Consider the following 15822-nt stretch of genomic DNA (forward strand, 5'->3'; position numbering starts at 1 on the left):
GCTGTCCCAGTCGTCGCTCCACAGCCCACTGCTCATCCCCACCGCCCACCGTCTACCGCCCACCGTCTACCGCCCACCGCCCACCGCCCGGGGTCCACCGCCCACCGTCCACCTTCCATCGCCCAACGCCCACCGCCCAACGCCCAACGCCCACTCCATCGCCCGCCGCCCACCGCTCACCGCCCACAGCCCACAGCCCGAGCCGCGCCGCCGTCGGTCATTTCGCGTGAACAGTCGACCTCTAATTTCCATTTCGACGGCCTAGCTTCTGCCTCGAGCTAGAAGACCCCAGCTTTTCCCAAGAGACCTAATTTTGTGAGACATCCCCAGACCCACCTGAAGCCACTTCTTGAACGTTGGTTTGAATTTGGGGTCGTCACAGTACATTTGGGGCAGCGTTATGCTAAACAGAGGAGCCATCAGGGTTTGGACGGAGGCGGGCAGACGGCCACCCCAGCTCTCTCCAGTGCTCTCTGGCTCATTCACTCCATCACCGGGGTCGCTGCGATTCATTTCAGCTGCACTTTCCTTCGACAACGCCCACGCCACATTCGGCCTGATACCACATAGAATTCATTAGGGTGTCGCGGGCCGGGCGACGGAGCGGCGGAGGGCGGCGGCTCGGAGGGCGCGGAGCCTTCCCCTCGGCCTGCATTAGTCTATTGCCCGACGGCGCGTCCAAACTTCCGCCGGACGGTGACGTCATAGGCCCCGTATCGACCGCCAGATTCGGGTTGGGAGAGAGACGAGGCCCGGACCGGGCCGGGCCGGGCCGGGCCGGGGTGGGCCGGGTGGGTGATTTGGGGAGTGGTCGTTCCTCACCCACCGCTCCCCACAGCCCACCGACGCGTCGGCCAGCCTTTGTTGGAGCTGGGCAGCTCGGGAGGCTGGGAGATAGGGTTATGTAACGGGAATTAGAAGTTGGAAACGATTGCAACTGCTGTGAATGGTTCGGCAAAATAACGGTGACGACTATTTTATAGCTTAGTAAGATGATAGTTCATTTTCCCCTTCATATAAGTCTTAAGCCGAAGATGTATCTAAAACTTGCCCCGCAGGTTTGCTGATGCTCCTAAAAGCTAATGGGGGCAGTATCAGTTCTTCTTCCAGTACTGCCGTCGGCATAAAGTCCTTTTGTTCCAGCTGAATGAGGTCCAAATTTCAGCGTCCCCGCCTCCGCTCGGTAACTAAAGGCCCCATTCGACTCCTCCGCCGGTGGATCCGGGAAATATTTATCACTGTTTTATGCAGATTTAATCTGCTGAACACGATTAGGGATCAACCCCAAGCTGCAATGAAGCCTTCTTAAAGTCTTCGACATGGCCAGAGAGATAAAAACACGGTGAGAGGTCGTTAGCTAAGAGCATAGCATACTTCGCTAGATCGGGGTTTGAGCAAAATGGACTTACGACGCATAACAAATCAGAAGTGTCTTTGCGTCGTCCTCTTCTTGCGTGGAAACGTCTCAGAGTAGGTTAAAACTCTGCGCGTTTATCATTACTTACGACCGAAAGCTTTACGATCTTGTGTTGTTTGTCTTCCACTCTTTCTTCCCTACTATCCAACGTCCACGCGCGGCCTCTTCATCCACTATTGGTCGTTTGCCGTCCACTGCCATCGTTTCGCCATCTACCGTCCACCGCCTATAGTCATTGAGCAATTGAGCATACCTTGTTCTTCATAACCAGTACAGTGCCCCTCCCTTCCGACGACATTGGCCCCTGTCATAAACCACGCGCTCGTTCATAACGTCTAGACTGCACCTCTCAATAAGTCGGCTCGGATACAGGCCTGGTATTGGCATGGCGGCTGGTAACGGGAAAAATATCCACCCGTGAATAACAATGAGCCAACCGGAACCCTCCCCGCTCCCGCGGTTGGTCAGTTTTTGACCGAGTCGCACTGACCTGTGGATGGAAGGGGCATTAAAGGCAGAAACACTTATGCTAGTTGGCAGGTAAATATCAGGGTATATTCAATTAGGGGTAAATATTACCTATTATTATTCGCTGTAGTTCTTAACGAGCATAAAATTACAATCATATGTAACTTAGCATGTCTGCCGTGCATCAGTAACACGCTAAATGTCGTATATTTAGTTTATCTTGAGGCGTTTCATTATATAAACAAATCATTATGCAGTAATAGTTAGATGCATTATATTTCGTTCATGGCTTTCCCTTGACCAAACCGGATCCAGCCATGAACAAATACTCCAATGACCATTGATCAAACACCTATGACAATGACGAGCAAGCAGCACGAGACAGTCGATTTTTTCAGCAATTCAGTAGTGACTCAACGACAAAGAAATAAGAACCAAAATAGTTTTTCCTTATTCTTATGTGATCGGGGATTAAAATTCACACCATTTGAAACATTTCTTATCGGATTAATGTGGTACACAAGTTAACGAATACACTCGATGCAGTTGGTCACAAGATCATTAGGGCTAATGCCGCAAATGTATGCTGAGGTGCCCACTCGGCTAGCACCGTAGAGCGCCCGCGGCCCACGCATATCGATATGTCTTCATAAGGTCGGTCGGCACACCCACCCCGCTTCCCTGAGACCCAGAGTCAGTGTCCCTCCCCTCCCGCATGGCTCCCTACCACCGTACCGTGCATCAATCTTCGGTAATCGAGGCGAGAGCCCGTTTTTGCCGCTATTATAAGCCGGCGCTGACTGCGGCGCCCGCTGTGACCGATAGTTGCACGCTTAAACCATCGGAAAAAGCAGTGAGGAGGGCTCACAGGCGTTTCGGGTGTAGGGTGAGCTGGTGGTGATGTCTCACTGAACTGTCCAACAAAGCGACCGATTGTCAGCCGCTTGCTCAGTTCAGCAATTTGCTAGGGCAATTGACATTTGATTGGGGAATAGAGATACGGGGTGTTACACTCCCAAAAGTAGTATATTTGGCTCATTTATATCGAGCAACTAGCGAGGTTCATTGCAGTTCATAAGGAATGCCACTTGAAGTCTTTCAGAGGTGTATCAGTAGGTATGCGATGAAAACATGCTGCCTTTGTAGCGATATTAGCAACCGAATTCTCGGAAACATGAAAATAGTGCATTTTTGCTATAGCTAATTTGCTTGCTCTTGAATATAGTCTTATCAGTACCTAAGGTTTCTTCAAATTGCGTTAAAATGGCATTCAGCTTTTGATGAGGGTGAGACAAAGAAGTAAATAACTGACGTCGATAATTGATGGCAATAGAAGCAAGGAACCAAGAAACACTACCAAAAAAGCGAGCCGCGACTGATCGGGACCTTGCTCTGTCTCGGTCCCCATCTCCTCCCCACATGACAAGCCCAATATCTCCCCGGCCTCCGGGGCACGTGCGGCTGTCTTCGGGGCACGTGCCAACGGGGCGCGGCCGTCACAAAAAGCCCGGCTCGTCTCCGTGCGGCCGACGTGGCGCGCTGCGGCGACGGCGGCGCGTTGTTGACAGCTGCCGTTGTCATGGTAATAGCGACGCGCTTCGCTGCCCGCATTGTTTGCTCTCAGCGAATATTGCTCCCAGTTCTTTCCCAACACTGTCTATTGAGTCGACTGGCGGACGCAATTAAAGGTGGAATTGGAATCGGGCGCCGGCGTTGAGGAGATATTCGACGTTCATTACATTCAGTGGCGGCGGCCGACAGCGTCCGGCTGGCGAAAAGCCGTGGGCGACGGCCTGCGATGTGATTGATCGGGTGGGCTTTGTTAACTGGAGATTAAACGCTGATGTAGCGCCATTAATCCGGTCCAACTCGAACGGAACCTAGATGGGTTTATCGGGTAGACTTTTCCGTGAAAAAGAGCGACTGAGCACACGCAGCGACCAATGACTGCCTTAATTTTACATCGATTTAGACATGAGAAAACTACATTTTTACGACATAACCCGTGCACATCATTTTTCATTCATGCTAAGGTTCCAGTTCTTGCTTTATTCATGCGTCACTTATCAATTTAGAATTATCCTTATCAATCTTCCATTTTCCAATGATAACTATCTGGCCGGCCGCCGGTAATGGCTAATGGGTGGACATTTGAACCATCCCAAAGTAGTTGACCGTAATAGCTGTCCTAAAAACGTCGTCCGTAGTAAAAAGGTATATTTATACCTGAGAGCCAGGTTTATCTCAGGTGATCATGATAAGTAGCGCATCACACATATATTATGTATCGTGCTCCCTGCTCAGCATTCCGGACTCAAGTTCCACAGCAGCCAGCCAACACGTCGCCTTACACAGGCACCCGTTCAAAGTGCTGATATCGTCGTTTCCTCCTCGCCTCTGTTCATCATCCCATATTGCCCTGCGTTAGCACTGCATCTGCTGACGAGCTCGAAAGGCTCTCGTGCTCCGAGAGGGGAGAAGCAGTGCCGGGCAGGGCTCCGAGGTATCGCGTGACACGCCTCACAGACCTGATCTGTCCGGACAAAAGACATTAGCGGTGAAAATTGCGGACCGATGATAATGGACAGCAATCAGATGAGCTTTTATATCGACGGAGCGTGACGATGCAGGCGATGTGCACTGATACAATGAATCCTGACGTATGTCCAAAATAGACAGTGACGTCAGCTGAGGCTATTTGAGGGACGGTATGCTTTACGTTGGTGTGTGTGTCGGCTATGGATTAGTCTCTTTTCTAGATTGATGGAAAATTTAGTTTTGCAAAACATTGAAATTAACGTTCCGCTCTTATCGACGACTGTTCATCAAATTGACTGATTTTTTTCCTCTTCCAGACAAGAAAATTACGAGGAATTTGAACTGGGGTAAGTACTTCGAAGCTACAACTTACAATGCATCTTACACCCAAGGCAGCTGACAAACGGCTGTACTATCCTAAAATAAAACTTTGTATGACTTGTATTCTATTATACGTATGATAAGTAACATTTATTTTACACTGTGAGGCATGTAACGGCTCAATAAAGTGAGATGATGTATTTTGCATGAGAGAAAGAACTTCAAATATTCATTGCAAGACAAAATAAGCAACTTTTCTTTTATGTATGTAGGCAACAAGCTATTCACCATAATAACCATGCTCTGACAAAGTCACACCTAAACTTGTTCTTCTCTCAAGGCCAAACGGGGAGCGGATTCCTGTTAATCATGACAAGCCAAAAGTACGCAAGGTCGACCAGTTCGTGGAACCCAACTGCCCATGCCGACCAAACATGTCAAAACGATACACTCTGGCGTGGCTGGCTTCTATTGGTGAGTAAGACTGAGCTGCTAAAGGCCTAAAAACGCGCATTGCCGGCCGTCTTAATTAATCATTGTTGTCAATATCCATGATGCCTTTGTAAAGCCAAAAGACAACGTAACGCAGCTTCCTTGCGTTGCGTCCTTCTAAATGAAATGGTACGATGCGCAAACAATTTCGCTAATACTCCACGCATCTCATTTAGCGTTTATCGGACTGATCCGTTTTATTATGCTCCTAACAGCATTATATCGATGATTGGCCGGGGATATCGGGCGAAATGGGATACTTTGATGATGCTGAGAGCTCATAATGACTAAGAAATAATGCCGACCGACTGAATTGCACGAGCCTGCAGGTCTTATCTCCCGAAACACGCATCGATGATGTTCTATTTTCAGGCTTCCTCATATCGTTCGGAATCCGGTGCAACTTGGGCGTGGCCATGGGAAAGATGACATCAAACGAAACAATAACAGGTGTAAGTATGTTCTCTTATTCAAATGTCTATCTTTGTAAATTTTGTTTTATATTTATTACGCTAATTTGCTTGCTGCAACTCTTCTAAGGGCTCTGCCAATTGTTTTGAAATTTGATGTAGACCTAAGCTTTAGATGAACATTTATGCAGTCCTCACAATGTTGAAATGATCATTAGAGCGTTGGGGTTATGTGGTGCGCTGATTCTTCTCTGTTTCATGATGCATTTGGAAGAAAAGTCGTTTAATTTGTGTAGTATAATTGAATATCTCATACAGCAAACATTATTACCGACATTTCCACCATTCCTGTTTCAAAATGTCACTTTTTAAGCTGTCACGTAGCTTCGCCACAGAAAATTGCATTCTCCGTTCAAAGCAAAGAGTTCATCAAAGACGATTAAAGAAGCTCCCTGTGGTTTCACAAATAGAAGGTAGCGTGGCGTGGTTAATACGAAAGTTATTGGGTTTCCGAGAAGGGTGAAAATAAAAAGATGTCACAAAAGAATGGAAAGAAGCTTGTATTTGCACGTGCAGTGTACCATGCTTCCGAGAGCGCCAACAGCAGCATATGAATGTTTGTCAGTGTGCCTCTCTATGTAGTTATGTGCCTTAGAAAGGAAGAGTGAGGAAATGGAGATAAAAAGAGATAGATGAGATAATGAAAAAGTGAAGAAAAGGATTACGGAGTAGACGTGCTCAATATGAATTGAAAAGAACTACAACCATTATGTATTGTATTGTATAACAACCAATTCGCGTCTGTTCCAGTTACCCGATGTCGATTGGGGCACGGGACAGCAGGGCGTCGTGGATAGTGCGTTCTTCTGGGGTTATCTGGTCACACAAATCCCCGGAGGCTTCCTGGCGTCGAAATGGCCACCGAACAGGTAAACAAACAAGTCACTATGAAACCAGATTAGATGAATTATTTAATAACTGATTTATTTAGTGTGCTGATGTCTTGCCAAAGTTTTTTTTTTCATTTCAGTGTAAAAATTTCGTTGACACGCTGTATACTGCTCGTCTTTGATTGCATGCATTGCGCTCATAATAAGAATAATTGTACTTTGCAGGGTGTTTGGAACCGCCATTGCGATGTCTGGCCTGCTCAACTTCTTTCTTCCCTCGGCTGCTATGGCCGGCTCCGGCATCTTCATCGTTCTCAGGATACTGCAGGGCTTGGTGGAGGTGAGTAACATGCAGTCATACAATAAAATGCACCCAATCCTGCCACATTAGATCAGAAGCCAGTTTTACCAAAAAAGCAAGGAGCAGGATCCAGAAAAAGCATTGAGGGATTTGCAAACGTTGTACTTGTTAAAATAATCCAATCTTTCGAAGAACAAATGCCGGCATGCTGACCGACATAATAACAGACACATCAAATCAATGTCGTTAAATTGACTCCCAGATGACTTCCCGCCTCTCATGCCCGCGGTTCCTCTATGGAAAGGGGAGAGGAGAAAGGATTGAGGAGGGCGGCCGGCGCGCGGTGGCGAAGAGCCCGTGAAATTATGGATGGCTTCATTACGGCGGCGGTGCCGGTGGCTGGCGGCGCGCTCCACCACGGATCATATCTGTCACCCATTTCGGTAGCGATTGTCTGGGGATCAGGATGATAGCGGACCCTGATGAACGCCCGCCGAGCTCTCAAAAGATCCCAGTCACCGGCGCCGCTGCAGTCGTTCCGAGGGCCGCCCGCCGACAGTCCAACGCTGAATGAAATACAGCTCAACCCTCTTGACTTCCCCTCGGAGCTGGGATACCCTTTGATGCCGAATTTCGGTCTAACTGAAAATTGAACTGTGGGTAATATTCCGCGATATGTGTAAAATGTATTTTACCGTTGATGCGTGTGCATTTGGTAGCGAGTGCCTACGCGCTGCACCAGTAGCCATACGCAGCTATGGAAGATATGTAAGCTAGATTTAAAGCCTAATGATAACAAACAATGACTGTTTGATAGCACAAATCCGTTAGGAGGCGGTTTTGGGCAGCCAGTGTTTAGTGAGCCGCGTGACGGGCCGTGTCACGGTTACCGGGCCCCACTTGAGCTGCTGACAACGAAATTTACTCGCGCGACCTTCTGACAGTAACATGATTCTACGTTAGACAGGGCCCTGCATCATCAGTAGCCTGCCGACAGTTGGGCTTCACGTGACCTGCTGAAAAAAAGATACGATCAAATGTGACAGTAGGGCTCCGAGTGACCTGCTGAAAAAAGATACGATCAAATGTGACAGTAGGGCTCCAAGTGACCTGCTGACAGTGGCAGGGCTCCACGTGGCCTGCTGACAGTGACAGCGACCTGCTGACAGTGACAACCTAGTGACAGCGACCTGCTGACAGTGACAGTGACCTGCTTACAGTGGCCGGGACCCTGCTGACAGTGACAGCGACCTGCTGACAGTGACAGCGACCTGCTGACAGTGGCCGGGCCCTGCTGACAGTGACAAGATCCAGTGTGACAGACGGTGACTAAGCACAGACGGTCGCTAATTGGTGCCAGCGGCTCGTCGGCGGTGGATACCATTAGCTCAGAGACCGTGGCCGGTGTACTGGTCGGCCGACGGCGCCCGAACCCGTTACCGACCGGGCGAGCCCGCATTGCATACTCGGAGAGAGGTTGTTGGGGTTTCTATTGTTCTCCGTATTGAGAGATTCAACTCGCATCTCAAGGCCACTTTTTTCAAGAACGTAAAAGTGATCTGCACTATCTAGTATCTATACCGTACTCCAAAAATTGCTAGCTCATATAAATATCTGGCCACACCTCTCCCTGTGTTTTAGGTATGACAGCCCCACCCATCACCCCGCTGTGTCTCCTGCAGGGAGTGACCTACCCGGCCTGCCACGGCATGTGGCGCAACTGGGCGCCGCCCCTGGAGCGCTCCCGCCTGGCCACGCTGGCCTTCTGCGGCTCGTATGCCGGAGCTGTGTTCGGAATGCCCATATCGGCCCTGCTCACGGACAACATAAGTTGGCCGGCGCCATTCTACTTCTACGGTCAGTTAGTGGGCGGGGTAACCGTTATCTCTAATATCTTCATAAAGCTTTGCTATGTTTATTTTTATGACAGTAGACCTACAAGCTGTAAGCATCTAGGGAAACTCAAAGTTTTCTGATGTATGAAAATATATCGAAATGGGCTAGGTGTGTAAAATTCGCGCCGTTTTGATTCAACATAACGTTTTGGATCTTAGCAGTCAATAATATTGCTTCTTAATTCTGCGGTAATTGTTACTTCACTAGCCAGGCAACGAACATCTTCCTAGAAACGTCCTGTTCATAAGCAAAACACGTGAGCCCATCCAGCGTCCCTGTGTAGTGGCCGCGGGCGGTCACTATGCAGGGAAGGGCGCTGCGTGGACGCCGTTCCCGTTCGGTGGCGGCGACCGCGGCATGTTGGACCGTTTAATATCGGCGCCTCGCAGCCGGCGGGCGCGGCGCTCTGTTGACTTGCAGTCCACACAGAATGGGCCGGGGGGCGGCGCGGCGGCAAAACGAGGTCTGATGACTGCGGTCGGGCCGGACGGGGGCTAGTAGGCAGATCAGCGTGCCGGCACCGTTCCGTCAATGGCGCCCCGTCGACATCCCGGCTCCATATGACGGATAAACACCGCAGCAGAGGGTCCGACGCCGAGGGAGCAGACAGAGCAGAGAGGAAGAGGGAGAGGGAGGAGGGTCGGCTCCCCCAGCTCCCCCGCACCGCGGTGGCTGAAACGGTGGTGGAGTCGCTCGCCGACTTTAGCGCGTGGCTGCCTTTGAAAAGCGTGATTGGCGGGTCGTTGTCAGTGTTTCCCTTTCTGGGGAGAAGTTCAGTGATGACGTTAATAGTTGCGACCAGAATGAGCTGATGGTATGGGAACTAACGTAGTGTCTACTTTTGCACGAACGTGATTTTTACAACGTAAGACTCTTTATAAAATTTATTTTAAGCTAAAACCCCACTGCTAGCAACTATGACATCCTCACTTCCTCACGTAGGTTTTGTGGCGCTGGTCTGGTACGTCTTCTGGCTGTGGCTGTCCTTCGAGAAGCCAGCAATCCACCCGAACATCAGCGAGCGCGAGCTGAGCTTCATCGAGGACAGTCTGGCCGGCCAGAAGGGTCAGAGCATCCCCACGCTGTCTACCACGCCGTGGATGGCCTTCTTCACGTCGATGCCGCTGTGGGCGATCCTGGTGGCCAACATCGCCCGGTCCTGGACGTTCTACTTGCTCATCCTGCTGCAGGTCCGCTACTTCGAGGAGGTGTTCCACTATGACACCAGCGAGGTAAGCACCGACATCAGCTTCCTAAGCATGTTGTTATGTCCTCAGCTCTAAGCCAAAGTCGCCCGTCCAATATCATTTACTATTGTACGTTATCATGTATTCATGCATTCGTATTCCTGACAACACATGAATAATGCCAGTAATGACCGTCAAGAGATATCCGTTGTGAATATGAAACAGTTTTTATGTTTCCTTACCTTTATTTATCTGATTCCTAAAATCATACTTTGGTCGTCAACAGTTTTATGGTGGCATTCGCTGCACAATTTATCCACGCCAAATACGCTGGACAACGGCTCTACCAATTTGACAACATTTAATTCCTGCAGCAATGCTAAAACACACTAACTATGCTAAAACCTTATCAAATCGAAATCGACCTGGCTTGCGGACACCTTGTCAAAATCCTTCATATAGCATTTTAATTGTCTTAACACTCCCCAACTCCTAACTTTCGACGACTGACCAGTCTCTCGCCCCTTCCATCCACAGTCAGGCATATTATCAGCATTGCCCCACCTGCTGATGACCCTGGTGGTACCCATCGGCGGCCAACTGGCCGACTACCTGCGACGCAACAACCTGCTCTCCACCACGAACGTGCGCAAGCTGTTCAACTGCGGCGGGTTCGGCATGGAGGGCACCTTCCTGCTGGTGGTAGCCTACTCGACTACGTCCACAGGAGCCACCGTGGCGCTCATGCTGGCCGTCGGATTCTCCGGATTCGCTATCTCAGGTGAGGGATTAGCTCCCTTCATTGCAGTCCTATGAGAGGTTTTAGTTGCGACAATGATCGTTCGTTGCCCTATTATTGCATTGTAATTAATGCATATTAGCCGTACGACACTAATAATTCATAAGATTATTAAGATTAAGATATGTAATCCGTAATCTTTGAATAGAGAAAGTTATGTTTTTAGAACCATTCATGAATGTGTCTCTGAATATGTTTTCAGAACACGTGTGGCTAAAATCATCTCGACTATCTCGAACAGTCATTGCAAATCCATTTAATTCGGACATTGGTCGTTACTACGACCATCTTAATAATCATCTTCCCTATTAGCCGTGCGTATATGAAATTGGCTTACTCCGGAGGGACGGGATCGCGCGAATTCGCCATCGTCTTCTCGGAGGGCCTCTCCGGGCCGGATCAATAGCGTCAGTGACCCAGATATGTGGACCGGGACGGGCGGGCCGGGCCGGGCCGGGCCAGGCCCACCCTCCGCCGAAAACTATCGACCGGCTAGGGTCTGGACCATCTCCAGACAGCCTCCCCTGCGCTCCGCCGCCGCCGCCGCCGCCGCGGGGAGGAGAGGAGGGCGACCCGACGACGGGAGACGCGTGTCGCTGTCGTGTTCGACGGCGCCGCGCTGACACCGGCACCGCGTGTCCAACGGGTAATGGGAGGGCGCCTCGTCAAATGCGCCGGATCAAGCCAGGCGCGGGCCCGCTGATGCCAGCACGTGCTCGTGCATATAGAACATCGCTTAGTGAGGACAAAAATCGGAGTGAGTGGCACTGAGAGCCCAACGGGTGGGAGCAGCCACCGGCTGAAGATTCTTGACGGAAGTGGAAGGTGTATTATTACACTCTGGAAACGTTTGATAATATGCATGCAAACTCAACAACATTTAGAGCTTGCCATTGCCAGTCACTTCCAGATAGGCGTGACGCGCTAAAATAATAGACAAGCGTTCCTCAGGATAAGCAAAGAAGACGTGGACCGCGATGCTACCGACACAGGCAAAACAATTGGCACAGGCATTTCGAAAATGGCACCAGCGATGTTTTGCTGATTCACTGGGGATGACCTTGATTGCTTTCCACGGAAGCAGTTCTTGATATTGTGCTGTTTTTTTTTTTTTTTTGCTGTAAGTTGATGGAAGTGAATAAATATCATGCATAAGATGACGCAGGGAAGTTATTGCGACAATGATTGCCCGTCCATGTTTCAAGTGCCCGTTTAATCCATTTTCAATGAATGAATGCGCTTCAACAAAAAAAAAAAAACTAGAAATTATTTTCAGTTAAGGCACCAGATTGTTTTGGTATGCATTCATATTGCAAGATAAATACACATATCACAACCTTACCACTAACTTTTAACAAAAGGCCTTTGTTCGAGCACCAATCCACCCACAACCCAAAAACAGTCCAATCCGTCGGTCCAGTCGTCGGTCCGGTCCGTGGTCGCCCCTCCGCTCCTCTGATTTCTCCTCACGCCGGCCGCTCCGATCGGTTTGGAACTGCTCTAATGCGCTCCCGGGGGACCGGCACGCCAGATAAAGACGACAGTAAGAACGAGTGATTTGATAGAGCCGCCTCCCAAGCGATTCAATTACGGTAGCCGTCGCCCTGTTGTCACCTCTAGCTCATTATTCAAACGGTGAGGACTATTAGCACCCGCTCAGGGTTAATGGGAGCGGCCGCTGCGCGACAGGTCGGGTCGGCACGACTGATGTGGCGCAGTTTCTGGCAATCGCGGCAAATGCGGTGCAGTAAATCAGCCGTAGAGAGGTGGACTGGCCGCAGCTCTATCGGCGAGGAGAGTTCGGCGTCCAGGCGAGGTCGCCGCTTAGCTTGACGACCGAAGGCGAATCTCGGGTTTCATTGAGCACTCGGCCGCCGGCTGTCATCGTGACCGGTCGGGAGAGACCGATGACGATTCGCGCTGATGGCCGGACGAGCGATCCGTCGAGTCAACTGCGGCGCGCCCGGCGGACGCCGCATATATTGATCGCCGCCGCTGCACCGCTGCTCGCCTCCCAGAAATGCGGAGACAGCAGCGCGATGCGACAGCCCCTTCCCCGCGGCGGCCGCGGCGTCGCGCGCTCGCCTTTCCAGCCGGCAGTCATTTCCGGTCCTTTATCGACGACGATGCGATTGCTTTTGCCGCTCAATAATAAATCCGTCTAGCGAGAAAGGTGGCGAAGAAGATTGCCACAGGATATCTGGCGACCCAATTCAGACAATCTCTGCCGACCAGAATGGCGAGACGTTTTTATCCGGCCGATTATCGCCTGATTGCAGACGTTATTTCAACGGCACAATTACGGCGAGGAAATTGAGATCAACAGCTTAATGGCTCACTCAGAAGGCCACGGGGGAAACGCCTCTCAGATCCGGAGCCGTTCCCCAAACTGTCAGAACTTCTAGGAGGTGATGATATTTATCGTTTGACTGAGTTTTAACTGCTTAAATGCATTATGTCCATGCCTGTTTAATCACAATTCGCATTTTGAGCACTGAAATTTGTGGTCATAAAGCAAGGCTCATTTATATTTACATCATATAATTTGAACGCATGTAACAAGCAGCGTTTTGCAGGCAATGACTTCAATGACAGACAAGTGGGATAAGTAAAGTGCTTACTGCTTACAACGAATTCAATTTGATGGTGACGTCTATGCAAAGGACATTAGGGAATGGCAGCAACTTGTTCCCATGTTCTTATCTATGGGAAAGGAAAACACACAGCCGACGTAGGCATGAAGTTATGTGATCTCCCGCTAGATGACAGGAGCAGTCTTCACTGACCGGTAGACTGTACCGCAATACTGTGATGTTATGCGGCGCGGCAGGCAGAGGTATAAGTTGTTTGTTCTGCCGACAGATGGCAGCAGTGCTTTGCCTGGGAAGTAGACTGTACCGCACTGCATACGTGCCTTGCGGGCTACCTGCGTCCACCGCCATTGAAAGCTGGGCGGTGTCTCACGACCGTTGCCAGCACGCTCCTAGCGTATTTCGCTAGCTGATGCCAGCACTGGGGCTGCAGCGGCGCATGCTTGCCTCGATATTGAGTGATGTCCTCAGCTTAGAAGTAAAATTTGACACTACTGGAGATGTTTGGACGTCAACTTCATCTACTAAACTGATGACGTCAATCAATACTGCGGCAATCATGCGCCAAAATTACCCCAGTGCTGACGTCAGCTCGCAAAATACGCCAGTAGCCTGTCAGCAGAGTCCTTGAAACAGGGTCTTGGTATCATGCGAGGTGCCGCCGGTACTTACAGTGGTCCATATAAGTTATGGCCATCTCAAGTCTTGCGTATCTCTCCTGCGTATAGCGTAACAACGGTGTGTGGCAGCAGCAGCTGCAGCAGCCGCGGTCTGCGGCAGATTGTTAGTGCCGCGGTGCGGAGGCGACAGCGGACGGTCCGATGTGTCCCCTGCGGCCGCCGCGGCCTCCGGCGGGCCCAATCAGTCCCCCGTAACGAGCGGCCGCGCTGGCAGCCGCGCTGCGCGTCAGCTGAGCTCGACCCACGCCGCGTGTCATACGTCATTTGCCGGGCCCGACCGAGTCCCGACAGAGGCTCTAAACAAGCTCGAACCACAGTGACTGTGCATAACAGGCGACAGCATTTTATGATGTCGATCAATCAGTAGAGGTTGATTTATGGTGCGTCTAACAGGATAAGCATAGCTTTATATTTTGGTAGGGAAATAAGGAGAAGATAAATAATGAATGCAGAAGAGAATTAAGCTAGGGAGGAAGAGGGGAGGCGGAAAATAAGGAAAGTGACTTAAAATTATTAGTATTGCTGAAAATAATAGACCGTTTCGTTTATTTCCAAGATGAATTTTTCTCTATGTTATACTGAAGAAGATATTGAGTAGCATTAAGACTCGCGAGTAAATAAACCAAACAATCTAGCCAATATTACAGCAAATTGCGTCAATTTCAGACGCCTTCCGCGCAGCTAACTATGACCTGTTTTGTACAGGATTCAACGTGAACCACCTGGATATTGCTCCACGGTACGCCAGTATCCTGATGGGTATCACTAACGGCTGCGGCACCCTGTCCGGCCTCATCTGCCCCATCGTCACCTCCAACATGACAATGCATAAGGTGAGCCAGGAGGTGATACATCGGTGGGACCCTGAAGGAAAAAAATATACGAAAGCAACAAGTAGCTAAATGGATAAGGAATATAACTTACTGAATTTAAACTTCATTTAGGTCTATGTATATAAATTCGATTGAGTCATTTTGCACATACGTTTTCTTTTGTGCTGGTTCAACTCAGTGAATATTAAAAAAAGATCACACATTAGTAACTTAACGTTAAAAGTATAACTGAGGAAAACTCAAATATTGAGTCTTCGGCAATGGTTCTGAGTCATAAGTACTCTATCAATATTTAGATCAGCGGGCTGGTACACATCGCACAATGAATTAGCAACTGCACCATGGAAAACATTGGAGCTCAATAGGGCAGCACTTCATCCTGGATGACAGCGAATAAGTCCATCTATTGGCGGTTGTTTTTCTGACGTCGCCAGTATTTGCCGCCATGGACATGGCTGTATGACTCTTGTGCACACGCCCGGTTAATGGCTGTTTGCATTTACTGAGCCCATCGACCATGGCCTGTGTGGTTAGTTCGCTGAACCTGCCAGTCACGCTGTGTTTGTGTCAATTTTCAGTCCAGAGAAGAATGGCAGAAGGTGTTCATCGTGGCCGGTGTCATTCACTTCATCGGCATCATATTCTACGGACTCTTCGCTTCAGGTAAGTAATGTAATAATTAGGCAGAAGAAAAGTCAATTGCATACTTGTTCAAAAACGTCGTGCTCCCCAATGATATTAGGATGACATTTTTTTTGTCCGAGCAAATTACTTGTATGGATACTTAGCCTAGGCACATGTGCTGTTTTACGTTTATCTAGAGGAATAAGACCCGCGCCTTGCCAAAACTTTCTGCACTTTATCACTGCCCGGAAAGCATTTGATGAAAATAATGGTTTTTCTCCCCTAAAATCAAACTTTCAAGCCTTACCATTACATTTAATAAAGTTAACACCCTCCAGTCTGGCATTCTTGTTCAGAAACAAATTGCATATAACA

General features: G+C 49.4%; 1 protein-coding gene across 1 annotated transcript in view; it reads left to right on the top strand.

Annotated features, from left to right (window-relative positions):
- LOC122368106 (vesicular glutamate transporter 1-like) overlaps window positions 1-15822 on the top strand; it is a 40217-nt gene that overhangs the window by 15083 nt on the left and 9312 nt on the right. The window contains exons 2-11 of the mRNA XM_043341753.1: window positions 4741-4770; window positions 5085-5218; window positions 5609-5688; window positions 6457-6575; window positions 6762-6876; window positions 8520-8694; window positions 9676-9965; window positions 10458-10701; window positions 14696-14823; window positions 15402-15486. Coding sequence (XP_043197688.1) covers window positions 4741-4770; window positions 5085-5218; window positions 5609-5688; window positions 6457-6575; window positions 6762-6876; window positions 8520-8694; window positions 9676-9965; window positions 10458-10701; window positions 14696-14823; window positions 15402-15486 — 1400 coding nt within the window. The remainder of the gene's footprint in view (window positions 1-4740; window positions 4771-5084; window positions 5219-5608; window positions 5689-6456; window positions 6576-6761; window positions 6877-8519; window positions 8695-9675; window positions 9966-10457; window positions 10702-14695; window positions 14824-15401; window positions 15487-15822) is intronic.

This window comes from Amphibalanus amphitrite, unplaced genomic scaffold (genome assembly GCF_019059575.1).
Source record: "Amphibalanus amphitrite isolate SeventyFive unplaced genomic scaffold, NRLGWU_Aamphi_draft 000923F_arrow, whole genome shotgun sequence".
In the NCBI taxonomy this organism is placed as follows: domain Eukaryota; kingdom Metazoa; phylum Arthropoda; class Thecostraca; order Balanomorpha; family Balanidae; genus Amphibalanus; species Amphibalanus amphitrite.